This window comes from Sander lucioperca, chromosome 7 (assembly GCF_008315115.2).
Source record: "Sander lucioperca isolate FBNREF2018 chromosome 7, SLUC_FBN_1.2, whole genome shotgun sequence".
Taxonomy (NCBI): domain Eukaryota; kingdom Metazoa; phylum Chordata; class Actinopteri; order Perciformes; family Percidae; genus Sander; species Sander lucioperca.
Window position 1 is genome coordinate 16,191,704 of NC_050179.1, and position 15,276 is coordinate 16,206,979.

Sequence of the window (15,276 nt, forward strand, 5' to 3'; positions counted from 1 at the left end):
CAAAAAACAACTATTCTTATTCTCCAGTTTATTAACGTTTCAGTGGAAGCCTCACTACATAAAATAAGTGTGGTGCTATTTACAGTATATGAAGAAAGTGCAAAAAGAACAAAATTATTACCATATTTCCAGATTGAAAAGTGATCAACATGCAATTTTGATTTATCCAACTGGGATTGTGTAAGGAAAACAAAGGCATTTACACAGGAGCAAACAAGGGGGAAAAAAAAACAACAGTGATACAGATGCATGACAAATTTAAAGGGACAAACTTGAAGAAAGAAGTGGAAAAACAACAAATGGCCACTGAACAGTTTGATGATGCATGAACATTTTGTGAAACTTATGCTCTGGCCTTTTGCAGTCACCAGACCTCTTTGAGAGAGAGCACTAAAGTTGTCCTAGTGGCTTGTGTTGGCCCAACACGTCACTGAGACACGTAATGTTGGTTTTCCCTTTAATTTGTGACCCATCTGTATAGCTGACCTTTCATGGCATTCCAAGCTGAAAAAAACATTTGGTCAGTCACAAGAAATTCAAGAAGGCAACTCAAAGTTAAGTCTTTTGTGCCTGTATGGGGACAACTAATTAAAATATTTCTTTTATTCTACTTATCGGAGTTATTGTGTGTGTGAGTAGGCAGTAGTGGTGATAGGTTAAAAGTGTGTACATGATTATTCACTATTAAACGAGTCACTGATTCCTGTAATAATGACGTGTTCTCTGGTTAAAGCAATATTCTGTTTCTCTGGATTGTAAATAGCAATTTGTTTGTTTTAATACAACAAACGTATCCAAAGCACGGTTTCAGTTAGTTCGGGAGCCAAATCTACCAACCATGACTTATTTCAGAACTGGCAGCTTTTACATTTAATTAAATTGTACCAACACAAAGAAATATTCAGTTTATACAGACGGTAAACTTGTGGATTTGTATAAAATTAGCAAAAATTTCAATCTAGAAAAAGCCCCCACATCACTGAGAACTGATTTAACATCATGCAGATTTGGCAAAAGTAAAATGGATTAGAAAACAATCATTGCAGTTTACACATTTCTTTGTCAATAGTCCACTACAGGCAGAAAAAGTCGGTTTACTGTCCACCTCACGATTATGTTGCAGCTCTCCATTTAAAGTCTTCATTTTAAAGTCTTTTAAGTCTTTTTGTTCAAAACACTTTTCAGTGCTAACAGTAAACCAACAAGCCCTGAATTCAGAAGGTTTCATTGGCGACTAACTGGTGTGCAACGTTCATGATAATTACACAACCAAACAGACTCACTGTGAGCTACAAGTTACATCTATCCACACAGACAGTGCCTGATTTCAATCAATCAATCCTGTGGTCCATACTGGACAGGCCTTGTGATTTTAAACCAACAACTAGGTTCATTGTTAAAAGTTTTCAATGATTTCATGTTTAAATGTGTGTGTAATGTGCACTTGAATAATCTAGAAATACAGAGTGGACAAAATCATTATGTAGCAGAAAAAATAAAAAAGTGAAGAACAAAAGCACAGGTGAAGGAATGATTATTCAGACCCAATGACACTTAAACCATAACAAAAGAGCTTTCAGTGAGATACACATGATCCAGCAAAGAATTATATTACCTCTATTTTTTTTTTTTTTTTTCCAACTCAGGGAGTGGTAAAATAGATGAGGAAGGTGCAACAGTAACCATGGCGGCCTCCTATGCATATGATGCCACTGGAGTCTTTCTGCCGCACATCAAGTCCATTTCCACTTTGGAGAAAGTCTTACTGCTGCGACAGGACCTCTAGAGTTTCCTGGGACATGATGAGCTGTGTCCCAGTTCAGGGCTGGATCACTAGACTGAATATGTCATAATGGGCCGGCATATATTATATATCGCTTAAACTAAACCTATCAAACTTACAGAGAAATGGAAGTTATATGGATACACTGACCGTTAATCTGATGCACTATTTGCGAGTTACGCCACAATTGTAACACTTAGACATTGAAACTTGTAATGAGCACTCCATTATTACAAAACCAGTTATCACTATTTAAACTTTGTCAATTTAGAGCGACTTCCTGGTGATACGACTTAAAAAGGGCATCCTAAATTCCAGCATTAGTTTGGGTTTCTGTGAGAGCAGTCTTGACTATAGATCCAAACATTGTAATATCTGCCAATTTAAGTTTAGGTTAATAGAGTATGATTTACTGGGAGGTATCAGTACAATGTGTGGCTCTTTTGACTGACTTCTACTACCTCTGCTTAGTGACAGTAGAGTGGTTGGGCCAGCTTTTAGCGCCTCTGACGGACCCATCTTCATGGGCACCTGCCTTTAAAAGGATCCATACCATGAAATGGAACACAGCTCCAGATGTGTTGGAGCCAAGTAAGCTTAGCCTGGAAAATGTGGCCTAAATGAGAAGTGCACTAGTCGGAGTCTGATCCCGAGTCCTCGCGTGGATCACAGAGAGTTTCTTCAAGAGGTGCTAACGTCCCGTCAGGCCTGACCCCCATTGGCCGGATCACGTTCTGCCTGTGGACACAAAAAGAAAAACATCAGAGATGCCCCCTTTCTGGATAGAGAGAGGTTAGATAGGGAGGTAAATTGAAAACATATCAATTATATTTCCAATGTAATCAAAACCTAACTGTGTTCAGGACCCTTTGTATTCACAGACAGTCTTAAGAGGGCTTTCACTTGTAAATCTTTACTCTCTTACATCCAGAACTCAAGGACCCTCACTCTACAACCCCCCTTCATGGACACTTGCCCCTGTCTGGCCATCCTCTCTCCCTCTCTGCCCTACTCCCATCTGGCAGTTTAATTACAGGATCAGCGCTCAAACTAATCTCCTCAAAGCCCTGGCTGCCCCTTCATCCTAATCCAATTATACCTGCACTGTGTGTCACCACTCCTTCTGAGATGATTTATCAGAGAATTATCCACCAAAGATTTAAAAAGGACCCATTTGCATTCATTTGTAAAGAGATTCAACAATAAATGGCCATGTAAGTCCTACTGATTCCTCCAATTAAATTTAATTTATCCTGGAAAAACTACAGGTTACGTTCTTTGACAGGAGATGGAGGAGACCTGTGGTGTGGTTAAATGTGAAAATTATATATATATATATATATATATATATAATTTAAACATCTTTTCAGTGATGATACCTGCAGAGGCACCACTAGTCCACAGCCTTATATCACTGGTTAAAGTCAGAATGTAAAATGAGGACTAACACAATGACAAAACAAACAAAAACATCTCTCCCAATTAGTGCAAAAATAATCCTTAGCAGTGACAGAGGACTCGGGGTCTGGGGTGGAGAGGGTGCAGAATATGTGCTAATTGGAGTACCCGTTAAGCAGTTAGGGGAGCAGATTCTTACAGGGCTCTGACCGATCTCCTTAGAGCCTGTACTGATGAAGCACCTCTCCGTCACCAACACATCTCCTTTACTGAGGAACAGAAGAAAGAAGATGCATCCTTGGAAAGGAATCTTCCTCTTCTGGGCGCACGTGCCTCATTAAAGCTCAACCCTCTCTTTGGCTTAACAATGACGAGGTCATCTTTTTTTTTTTTTTTTAATGTCTGTGCATTTGTTCCCCCGTGTCTCTACCTCTTCATCCACGTTCCACCCAAATTGCTTTGTTGTTAGTTGTGCCTCTGTCTCATCCACTCCCCGTCTGACTGGCTCCTCTGAATCCCAAGGATAAAGTCAGGATACATGAGTTATCAAAAACCTGAATGCGGCACATAAAGGAACCAGGACCAACAAGCCGACTGTGTCCCAATTAGGTGATAATTAACGGAGTGGTGGTAATGATGCTCCAGTGGCGTGCCGGCAGCTTCTATTTACTCCAGCTGAATGCTGCGGCGTGCTGAAAGTCTTGTCCTAATTGAAGCTGCAGCGAACGGCAAGAGATTCTTCCTTCGACGAATCGGTTGGCCAGGTGGCAAGCTCACTGCTACCTTTGTACAGACATTGTGCTTGACTAATATTAGTCTCTGCTCACTAAGGAAAGGTCAACACAAATACATTGGGCTCTTTGCAGCGGAAACAATAATAATTTGAGCAGGAGAAGCAACAGTTGTTCAAACTGAAAAAGTTAATGATCTTAGTCGAGCCTCTGACAAACAATGAGTTGTGTTACATTTGCAAAGACTTCTGTGGCATCTTACGTTTGTTTATTGTCTATCACTATGTGTATTTTCTTGTTTTTTTATTTCTTTTTTAATTGTTACATGTTCAAAACAAATAAATAAATATTTCTGCAGATTAGGATCCTAAAAATATCTTAATATGGGATGTCCTCCTGACCAAGGGGGTTTAAGACGCTGACTTTGTTGTCAAAGTATCCCTGGTTCGAGCCCGAACGGGGACCTTTGTTGCACGTCGTCCCTTAATTTATTCATCTAATTTCCTGTCACCTCTCTACTGTCCACTATTAAAATATTAAATATAAATATAAAATGATTTGCTCTCTGAGTCCTTTCTAGTTTAGTATATTTACCTTGACAACCTGTCAAACATATTGACAAGTTTCTGGGCTTCGTACTCCTTCTGCTCTTCAGTCATCTCTTCAATGGGATTCGGCATCGGCTCCTCCACATGACCAGTGATGGGGTTGATGCTGGAACAAGCAGATGAGCAAGCTTAATGTAAAGCTGCAACACATTCATACATTATTGATGCATACACATTAATATAATACATCAATGCTTTATTCTTAGACCTGTGCAGAGCACTCACAAGGGTTTAGCAGATTTGTATTCCTCTGTGTCGGAGTCTTCATCTTGGGAGTACTGAGTCTCTCCTCTCCCTCCTGCGAGGAGTCCTCGAGCCACCAGAAGTCCTGCTGCGTTTCCATATCCTGTGTACTTCAACAGGTTGTCCACTACAAGACAACACCACAAATACACAAGGTTGTGAAGTTACATATAAATGTTCATATGTGAGCATGAGCCGTGCTGTAGTTATACAGTTCTGCAGCAGTAATGCATCTGGCAGTCACTTCATCACTTGCATCCAACTACAGATGACATTCCTGCTCTCTCATTCTCATATTTTCTCATCTGGTGTGCTGTGCCACCTGTTCCTCCCATGACCCGACCACTGCTCACCGCTTTCTTTGCAGAGGACAAAGAGAAACTCTGCAGCGCTCTGCTTCACGCCCATGTCAACATGGGTCATAAGGCGGACCAACTTGTTTCTGGTGGTGGTGCCGATCTCTGGCCTGATCTTCACATCTTTCAGTGGGGGAAGTACCTGAAAATGCAGACATTATAAATGGTTCAGATTAATTTGCAATTATTTAATCGTGAGTTAACTATGGACAATCATGCGATTAATCTTGATTAAATATTTTAATCGATTGATATAGGTTTCAGTACTTTACTTCGACACTTTAGCACGGTAGATGCTGGCCTTGTCACATACTTTATTATTTTCTGTCATCGATATATAACGTTACAATGTGAGATTGTTATACTAAACATGACCAAAGCTTCAAAATGTGCGCAATAATAAACATTATGTAAAGGTTATCCCTGTGAGCAAAAACCTTAGGCTTCAGACTGTTCTGAATACTCCAACTGGGCACGTTACTGTAGTGTTTACATAGTGTCTATATCCTTGACGTTCCACTTCCAGGATTGCTCTGTTGCCGCCAGAAAATCCGCCGGATTTCACTAATTTAGGCCGGATATCCGTTGCCTTGGGCTTCCTTTGTGTTGGCATTTTAAACTCCGGTCGATTTATGAGGACTATGGTTAACCTTTTCTCAGATCTCTGCAGGGTAAATCCAGACAGCTAGCTAGACTATCTGTCCAATCTGAGTTTTCTGTTGCACGACTAAAACAACTTTTAAACACACGTTCCAAACACACGTTCCACCAAAACAAGTTCCTTCCGAGGCCATTGTGCAGCGGCACCGCAGCTTTTCTCCGGTGCTTAGCACCGCCCAAGACAATTGTGATTAGTTTAAAGAAATGCCAATAAACCAGAGCACATTTCCTCCCATCCCCGAATGCTATGTGGAGTAGCCAGACTCTCCTCCAGCGCGCTTTGGAGGAGGGTCTGGCAAAGCGAGACTATTCTTTATAAGACACAGTTAGTGCAACACGGTGAAAAATGCAAGTAGAAGTTGTTTAACAGATTGCAGCTTCGGACAGTCTTGGCAGATATTTTTATTTATATTACATACACTGCTACATGTAGCTTCATGCTAACGTCAGGGAAAACTACAATCCTGGTTGCCGATAGGGGTGCAACGGATCACAAAACTCATGGTTCGGATCAGTTCACGGTTTTGAGTGACGGATCAGATACATTTTCGGATCAGCACAAAAAAGGGGAATTTAAATAATTTATATAATTATAAGTTATAACAATAATAACTTATTTCACCAGTATATTGCTGTTCAATGACAAAAACAGATGAGGAAAGGTTAGTTTACAATAACTTTGAATGCAATATGTGGTTTACCAGGTTCAAGTAAACGCAGCATTTAGTCTTGTCTGTGTTGTTTTTTTGAACAGCAGTGACCATAGTGCTAGTTTGTGTCTAAGCTGCAGACTTTTGTACGTCCCGGTGTTGGAATCCTCTACAGTGAAATACAGTCACATTACACCGTTTACCTGTCAGCGTTTTAACAGTGTTTAATCCAGCTACTAGCTAACAGTAAACTAACGTTAACTGCTGCCAAGTGCAACGTTAGTGTTAACTAGCATGACATGCATCGATGCTTCATGCATGACATGCATCAATGCTTCAGACGGAATAGCAATCTGCGTTGCTATTCCGTCTGGTAGATACCGGTCGTTTAGGCACCGGTGCCATATTAGCACCAGGGTTCGGTACCCAACCCCGGCTCAAAGCCCCCTATTCTCAGGAAACTCAACTAGAAACTGCCACTGATGAGACAGAGCTGTAGCCGGCTCTATCAACTGCTTTTAACATGCTCCGTTCACATGAACATACAACTGATTTTAACAGAAAACAACAACAGCAACCCTCCATAGAGATTTTTCAGCCTACTTTAAGTAACAGCGACAGTAAACATTTATTTCACACTATTATGATGGTTAAACTTTGCAATTAATCCGCGGTTAACATACATTCTGAACTGTGAGTGTTAACCACGGATTAGTCTCGCTTTGCCAGACCATCCACAAGCTGCGGAGCGGAGGAGGGTCTGGCTACTCCACATAGTACGAAAAACGTGCTCTGGTTTATTGGCATTTTTTTTTTTTAAACCAATCACAATCGTCATGGACGGCGCTAAGCTCCGCATGGAGCCGCTGTAAAATAGTTGTGTAAGAGAAAACTCAGAATGGACAGATAGTCTAGCTAGCTGTCTCAATTTATCATGCAGAGATCTTTTTTTTTTTATTTATTTTTTAATTTTTTTATTTATTTGATTGGGACAGCGCATGTTAATGAACAAACATGGAATACATGCATGTAAACATGCTGGATTGTAGACAAGGGCTAATTTCCATCCGTTGTCCCACGGGCTAAGATCACACAGGTCACAAAACATTGCATAATAAAATTCTACAGTAAGTACATCGTTTATCAATAAATTAACAAAAGCCCTATATACATATATACATATATCTGAGGAGCAGTTAACCATAGTCCTCATAAATCTACCGGAGTTTAAAATTCCAACACAAAGAAAACAAAAAATACATGCATCCGGCAGAATTTCATGCGGCACCGGAGCAATCACAGAAGTGGAACGTCAAGGATATAGACTAACCACGGATCAACTATGGTCCATTACACCACTAGTTGCCAATGTTAATTTTTTTCCCCCGATTTCGGATCAGATTGCTGCTGGAACATGTCTGGTTGTAAATATTTTGGTTTGGAAGCTTTTATTGGTGAGTTTTCATGGTAGAAAGTGTCGCTACAGTCATTTCCTAGCTGTAATGAGGGTGCAGGGATGCTGAGAGCACAGATGCAGTAGCCCCCAGAATGCTGACCAATCAGAGCAGAATGGGCTTTTTCAGGAGGGGGGCTTAAAGAGACAGGTGATAAATTGGAGCGTTTCAGACAGAGAGTGAATATAGGTGTTCCAGCACACAGACCGTATGAGAAAAATAAGCGTTTTTTAAACATTAAAGCCTGTACACATGTTTTAATAGAAACCAAAAATATAATATAATAGTATGAACATGAAAATGAGCATGATATGTCCCCTTTAAATCTGTTGGCAGCTACTGTACCTGAGCTTTGATATATCTGCGGATCTCCCTGTAGTGTCTGGATCCCTCAGTCAAAAGGCTGAGCACCGGAGTCAAACCCTCTTTGTAGTTGGAGCCCTGCTTGGAGTGACACAAACCACAAACACTTCACAAGCAAAAAGGGAATGAGAAACTGAATGGCATGCAGTGTCAGAATGTACTTATGTTTAAAATATATGTATTTTAGCTTACATGTAAGCGCAAAATATTTCTGTTGTGTCCTGTAGCGTCAATTACATCAGGTGTGAATTTACTCCACTGGTATCACTGGCACTGTACTGTAATATCTTCAATGATATTCTTAAATTGAATTTTCAGTGTTTAAACAGCCAGTTCTCTCTGTATTTGCTGCAGAACATAAACGTTACCTTGTCAATCCTTTTCTCCATGAAGTCTATTAACAGCTGGACAGCGTCCATGTTTTTCCCACCATATATCTCTAGTCCTCCCTGTACAGGCACGTCGATTAACACGTCCAAGCAGGACACAGGCAGGTTATTCAGCAGGTTGATGGCATGGCTGGAGATTTAAAAAAATAATAATCTCTTAATAACATAGATCTTTACTAAATGCTTTATATTTAACAGTCAAGTAAAGCGGTTTTGGAACATTTTGCTTGAGACAAGTTGTTCTAAAGTCAAGGATCCCTAATGGCAAATGACCAAATCACCTCTTTTTTTTAATATTATTTTTTGGGCATTTTTAGGGCTTTATTGACAGGACAGCTGAAGAAATGAAAGGGGAGAGAGGGGGAATGACATGCAGCAAAGGGCCGCAGGTTGGAGTCCGAGTTGAGAGAAAATCTCAGTAATGTTGTGTGCTAGGGTGTAGTGTAATCTTGTAGTGTAAAGATGTTTGTGATTGGAGAGGAAAATCTGAAATGTCTTGTTATTTGTGTGATGCACACTGATTTTAAAGCGTTCTGATTTTTAAACACCTCAAACCTGCCTTAATGTAATTTTGCTTTCTATATATATATATATATATATATATATATATATATAAAAAAAACTACTTTACCCATTCACACTCCCCTACTCCACTTAGACCAGTTCTGTCACATACTCACATTCAAACAAACAACAAAGTTGGGTTGGTCAATTGGCCAAACTCCCATAACCAGTTCAGCCTCTGACTTGACAGGTCAAGAGAAACATCAGTCTCTTTTATATTTCACTGTTTAAATTGCAGTCTATGGCCACAGATTCTTGGCATTCCTGCATTAAATTACCATGAGAAGAAGATGCTGCAGTATTACGACAGCCAAGAGCATCGGGAAGATGAAGCACCCAACTAGGCTCCAATGAGCAGTCTGCTATTAGACCGCGGTAGCCTGGTTGACACCAGACCCACTCTCAGTTATAACTGAGAGTGGGTCTGGGGAAGGTTCATTGACAGTTCATTTCCAAAGGGGCGTCACCAACGGACGCCGCTCAAATGCCTCTGGGCGCAATGGATAGTCCAACCAATCAGACCAACGATCCGGGTGACGCTGCTCTTCGGTAGCCGTCATGCTGAATGTAAACAAAAAGCTGCTCGCCGTCGCTGCGCTACTGTCGGCGCGTAAAGCCCGCCTCAATGGTTGTGATTGGTGTAAAGCCCACCTCAGCGGTTGTGATTGGTGCCTCGATTTTGGGGACATTGGAAATGGGTTTGAATGGGCTCTTCGCCAGACTGACTTGCAGAGCAAATCTCATATTTGCTGGAAGTCCGTCAGGATTTACCCAGGCTAAGACCACGGCTTATCAGTCTTAATTTGTGGTGAGCTGCTCTCTCATTCACAGCTGCTTGCCTGATACTCAGTGTTTGTCCAGAGGGGTGCTTATATTAGTTAGCTGAGTGGTAGGAGCACTTTGTCAGTCTGAGTGCTTTTCTATGCAAATCAGTTTCAAATGAAGTTTGAGCAGTTCCACAGGTTAGAAAGTGCAGAGCGCCTTCATTAAATGTTCACGGTGTAGCTAACCAAAAGAGATTCAAATATTAAAGGTCCCATATTATGCTCATTTTCAGGTTCATACTTGTACTTGGAGTATCTACTAGAACATGTTTCCATGCTTTTAGGTTAAAAAAAACACATTATTACATGCTCATATAGGGGGGGCAGTATAATGAGCCTGCATGTGACATAAATAGGAACCACATCTAAATGGCTTGTTGACATTTTTTCTGATCTCGGCAGCCCACAAAAAATTGACTGGGTTGTCTTATTTCAGATTGTGGGTTGTTAGGCACTCCAGATACCCAAATGTATGTGCACAAGCACTTTTTTTTCATAAAGTGATCTCTTTAAGAGCAGTGAAGGACAGACTTCCCACCTGTGTGCTTCCTCTGTTTTCTCCTCGGTCTCAGTCTTCAGCATCAACAGATGACGCAGGATGGCAGCGATGAGTCGGAACTGGTGGTCATCCTCCTATCAAATTAAGGATGTACCAAAACATGAATTCCAAGCAGAGTTTCATTGTTCAGAGGTAAAGCAAAACAATGAGGTAGAAAAGGCAAAGGCTTAACTGCAAAAATAGCTGCCTTAAAATTCAACCAACAAGTCTAAAGAGCAAAAGGAGGTGAGCTACAAGATAGAGTGGGATTAAAGCTTTTAATCTAGATTCAAAAAAAGGAGGATAAGGAAGCTTGAATTTCGACAGTGTCGAAGAGGAGAGCAAAATCTAACTTGAGAACTAAGAACTACATTTTGTGTCATTAGGACTTACATTGTCAGATGCAGCCTTTTGCAGTCATGTGTCCCCTTCAGTCCAAATCATAAAATGTAGCAAGACTGCCAGGTTTGCAGGTGATTTTCAGAAATAAATCACAACCAAATATAATACTTGACATATGGTCCAAAAGCATATGTACCAAATACTGTATACTGTCCCATTTCATTCACAGGATAAGATGATACCGTTTTTTGGCCTGTGTGTGTAGCCTATGAAAGATAGAGACATTTTCTCACAGTAAGAAAAGGTGTAAATAATAACATTATTAATGGATGAATTCTATTTAGGTCCTCCAGTTTCAGGGTTCTGGTATTGTTTATGCTGGCTAACTCACAAAGACACTTGAAAAGAACCGAGCCATCGTTAATGTTATTGGTAACACCTGTGCGTTTCCTACTATGACCAGTCAAAATGGCTGCAGTGAAAGAGGCCTATTCTGGATTGGATATTGGTGACAGATTTCATTTACATGTGAAACACTGTAGTTATTAATGTGAAAGTTAAAAAAAAAAAAAAAAAAAAAAAAAAAAAAGAAAGAGGAGGGCATTTTGGTGATTGCAACCTGTTTTATCATGACTGTGATTTCCAATTAAGCATGTATTTCATGAAGTGAAACTATTGCCAAACAATTTTAATATGGACACATAAAAAGCTTGTATGAATTTGGATTTACAGTTAATTTCTTTAGAAAAAGGGGGGTCAGTGGTGGATAGACACTTGGGATTGGCCAACTCTCAAAAGGACATTTTCAGATGTCATCGACAGAGAAGCACAGGTGTAACTTCTAACATTACCCATGGCTGCGCCCTGAAACTGACACACCTGATCATAAGGACTCCCCCTACACACCTGGTTAGGCCTGCATGATTAATCGTTATAAAATCGCGATCTCGATTCACCCTGTTCACGATTTAATGTTTAAATAACTTCAAATTTTTTTTTTTTATTTAAAAATTGATTCTCATTTAATTTTACAAGCCGACTGCATCACAAACGCTACTACTTTCTTCTGTGAGTTTTAAACAGACTGTATAAAAAAGGTTTTAAAGCGCTCCCAAGCATCATGGTTCATGTGTGCAATAAACATTACACATTACAACATTACACACTACAAAAAAAATCGTGGCAGAGAATCGTGATTATCAATTCTAAGCTAAAAAAAATCGTGATCCATATTTTTCCCCAAATCGTGCAGGCCTACACCTGATACTGATTTCCTTACTAATTGTCTTGGCTACCACACTGGTCACTGCTTATCACGAGTTACATGTTTGTTCCTGACAGTGTGTACTGTAAATTGACATGTCATTTTTATCTTCCTGATACAGTACAGCGTTTGAACCGTGCATGAACTGAATCTGGAAGTACATTGAATTGCGGTATACGTGCAGTTTAGAGTCACAAATTATTTTCCAAAAACTGAGTGTCCCAAATGATGAGGGTCTTATTTGAGACAGGTTAGGGTAGCACAGGTGGTTTAGCAGGTTCATAATTAATTAAGTACATTGTATGGGGAATTTGGGACACTAAACTGCACGTATACCTTAAATTGCAATGTTTTAATCAAGATACTCTGCATTTTATGTCACATTTACACTGAATCACTGAGATGTTGTCTTCCTCTGATAGATGTATAGAGGACGAATGGTTAGAGATTGATATAATCTGGCTGTTGTGGGGAGCAGATCTTTCTGGACAAGAACAGTCAAATCTGTAACTGAGCAAATGACCAAGCCAGAAAAAAAATCATGCATACTAGATCTGCTCTTAACCCCTGCATACATACTTAATGAGTCAGAGAACAAACCCAAATGACTAGTGTGCAACTAGTGTGCAACTAGTGTGTAACAGACCTACAACACATAACCACTACACACTCACCTCACCACCAGCGTCAGACAGTGTGAGGTTGAACAAGGCCTTGAGTGCCTCCATTGCTCTCTCATTGTCCTCTGCAGGCAGGGGCAGGGCCTGTGGATCTGGACGGGCAGCTTCATAGGGACCAACCCAGCTCACATCCAGGGTGTGCTCCAGGATCTCTGTCAGTAGTCTCACAGCATGCCATTCTCTCCTCAAAATCCCTCTCACATCAGGTCTCAGTGCAGACAGCAGGAAGAGAAGGCGCAGTGTGAACAGGCCCACCTCATGGTGCCATGTGCGGGCCATTCCCAGGCTGGCACACAGGCCATTTGCCAGCTGCACGTCTACACTAACCTGTTGAGCCGCAGGACTGTTGTACACCACATTGCATAGGCACTTTAAGGCCTCCACCACCACCACCCTCTCCTCCTCATCCGACTGGGTGTCTTCCTGAGAGCTTTTCTGGTTGTTGTCATCTCCGTTTTCTCCAGCAGTCAACCTCGCCATTCCCCCCAGGATTAGCATGCCCTCCTTGGTGGCTACAGGTGTGAGGACACGCTTGTCTCTGGACAGAATGCGGAGTGTCTCCAGACATGTCTTCTGACAGCTGGGCTGCACCTGCCTCTCAAGAACTGACAACACACCCTGACACAGCTTCTGCAATGACAGAGTGACAAAATTATAGATTATAACATAATAATATAATATATAATAATAATCAAATGCTCAGATAACTAGTTAGTACTTACACTCCGCAGGGTTTCTTCCTTTTGGTCAAAACTGAAGGTGCGACTGTTCTGAAACAGATAAGATGCTCATTGTGGACACCGAACAACTCAGCCTGATATGCCACAGACACACATAAAACATGCCTTATTATAAATAAACCCCAGTCTCTTCCCAGAGACCTCCAATAAATAGTTCAAATGTGCTTATATTGCTATATAACTAGCTACGTGCAGTAACATGGTTTGTGAGCAGGCAGCATTAGCATTATCAGCACTACGTTGGTGTTGTAAACAACGTATCAAGGTTCTGGTTGCCTTATTCACATTTTTGGTGTGATATGTTTAACTGTGCAACATCAGCTAGATATAACAGGATAGTGCCAACATTTTAGCTGAGTCGGCTCGTAAGATGTTTAGCTAACTCGGAGCTAGCTGTTTAGCTAGCTAGCTAGCTAACGTTAGCACCGCCGTTTGTTTTGGTTGACGTAAAAAGGAGCAGAGCCGCGACTTACCTCTAGATTGTACTGCCGCAGAAGTTTCTCGATTTCCTCTTCGTTGGCAGTTTCAAGCTGTGACAAGATAATATTCAAATCCATGGTGGATATCTGAAGATAAAGTAGTTAGCTTAGTTTAGACGTGACCAATGGGGGATTGTGCAGCTAGCTAGCTAGCTGGCAGGCTAGCTTAGTGAGAGAGTGTCAGTCAGGTCTGCTGCTGTCAACAGGGAAACTCCCCTGACTGTCTCCATCAGCGGCTGTGCTCTCCACTGGGGATATTCACTGTAGTGCAAATGTACCATTTTCTTAATAAAATAAAAATAATTTGATTTGAGTATGTATATAAACAGTCTGATGATTATACTGCATAATAAATAAATAATAACATAACAAAAATATCAGCTTTTAAGTCTGAATCAGAGCATCGATTCAGAACACGTTCCATAATAGATGGTATTAGCAAAGAGTATAGTAGGCTACTTAGCGTTATGTTTTGGGATTTTGTGAAAAAACAAAAGATAAATAAAAGGAAAGGAGAATTCATGTATTAGTATGCAGGTTTAGCTTGTACACATGTCAGTTTTATATAGATTAAACATAAATTAAACAGTAAGATTGAAAAGCATGTCGCATAAAATAAATAAATATTGCCCCACATTTTAATAAGACAAAAATGTTGTATAACTTGTAAACAACATATCTGAGAATGATATTTAATATTTCCTTTGTGGCTCATGTTATTGGATTTGAAAATGAAGGAGACGATTTAAAAGTCATTAATTCCGTCACAGAATATTATAAACTGGCCTGTCAGATGTTAGGTTTACCACAGTCACTTTTGTTGACACAATGTCTTTGTATTGAAATAACTTGCCTATGTATTCTTTGCAAGTCAGGAATGTTATGCTTAGCTTGGTCTTACTAAGTTAGTATTGCCTGTGAAACTGACTATGTGGCCTATACAAAGCTATTTATTCATTAAAAAAAGGTTAACTTCCACATCTATGCTGATCTGAATAAAATAAATGTACCCATACAACTGGAATGTTGCCAAAAGTGTTTTTGTACATATATGTGAGGCATCACATGTGAAGAAAATATGAATCTTAAATGGTTTATTGTTTTGTGGATTTAGAAAATGGATACATTTATTATATGTGAGTGAGTGAGGCAGATGCTGCAGATGAATACACACCGTTTGGCAGGTCTCATAGACTCAGACTTACTGGAG

General features: G+C 40.3%; 1 protein-coding gene across 3 annotated transcripts; it reads right to left on the reverse strand.

Moving 5' to 3' along the window:
* Positions 1-13: 13 nt before the first annotated feature.
* On the reverse strand, positions 14-14,316 carry ric8b (RIC8 guanine nucleotide exchange factor B). 3 transcript variants are annotated; one of them, XM_031317259.2, is made up of 10 exons: positions 14,061-14,316; positions 13,570-13,617; positions 12,842-13,477; positions 10,562-10,656; positions 8,615-8,765; positions 8,229-8,324; positions 5,117-5,261; positions 4,746-4,890; positions 4,507-4,626; positions 14-2,521 (listed from the first exon to the last, which is right to left on the reverse strand). In XM_031317259.2, the coding sequence occupies exons 1-10, from the start codon at positions 14,142-14,144 to the stop codon at positions 2,416-2,418; spliced, it is 1,626 nt and encodes a 541-aa protein (XP_031173119.1). In that variant the 5' UTR covers positions 14,145-14,316; the 3' UTR covers positions 14-2,415. The 3 variants fall into 3 exon arrangements, with proteins under 3 accessions (XP_031173119.1, XP_031173114.1, XP_031173124.1); XM_031317254.2 differs by having other exon boundaries at positions 8,229-8,327; XM_031317264.2 differs by having other exon boundaries at positions 8,229-8,327; positions 13,570-13,612; positions 14,061-14,302.
* Positions 14,317-15,276: the final 960 nt, after the last annotated feature.

What these genes read in the sequence shown, in the direction of transcription:
- ric8b (XM_031317254.2), bottom strand. Translation starts at nt 14,144, where the DNA reads ATGGATTTGAATATTATCTTGTCACAGCTTGAAACTGCCAACGAAGAG. An exon ending in TGCGGCAGTACAATCTAGAG is followed by an intron (nt 13,618 to 14,060) that starts GTAAGTCGCGGC and finishes TATCTGTTTCAG; the next exon opens with AACAGTCGCACCTTCAGTTT. An exon ending in TGTCTGACGCTGGTGGTGAG is followed by an intron (nt 10,657 to 12,841) that starts GTGAGTGTGTAG and finishes TTAATTTGATAG; the next exon opens with GAGGATGACCACCAGTTCCG.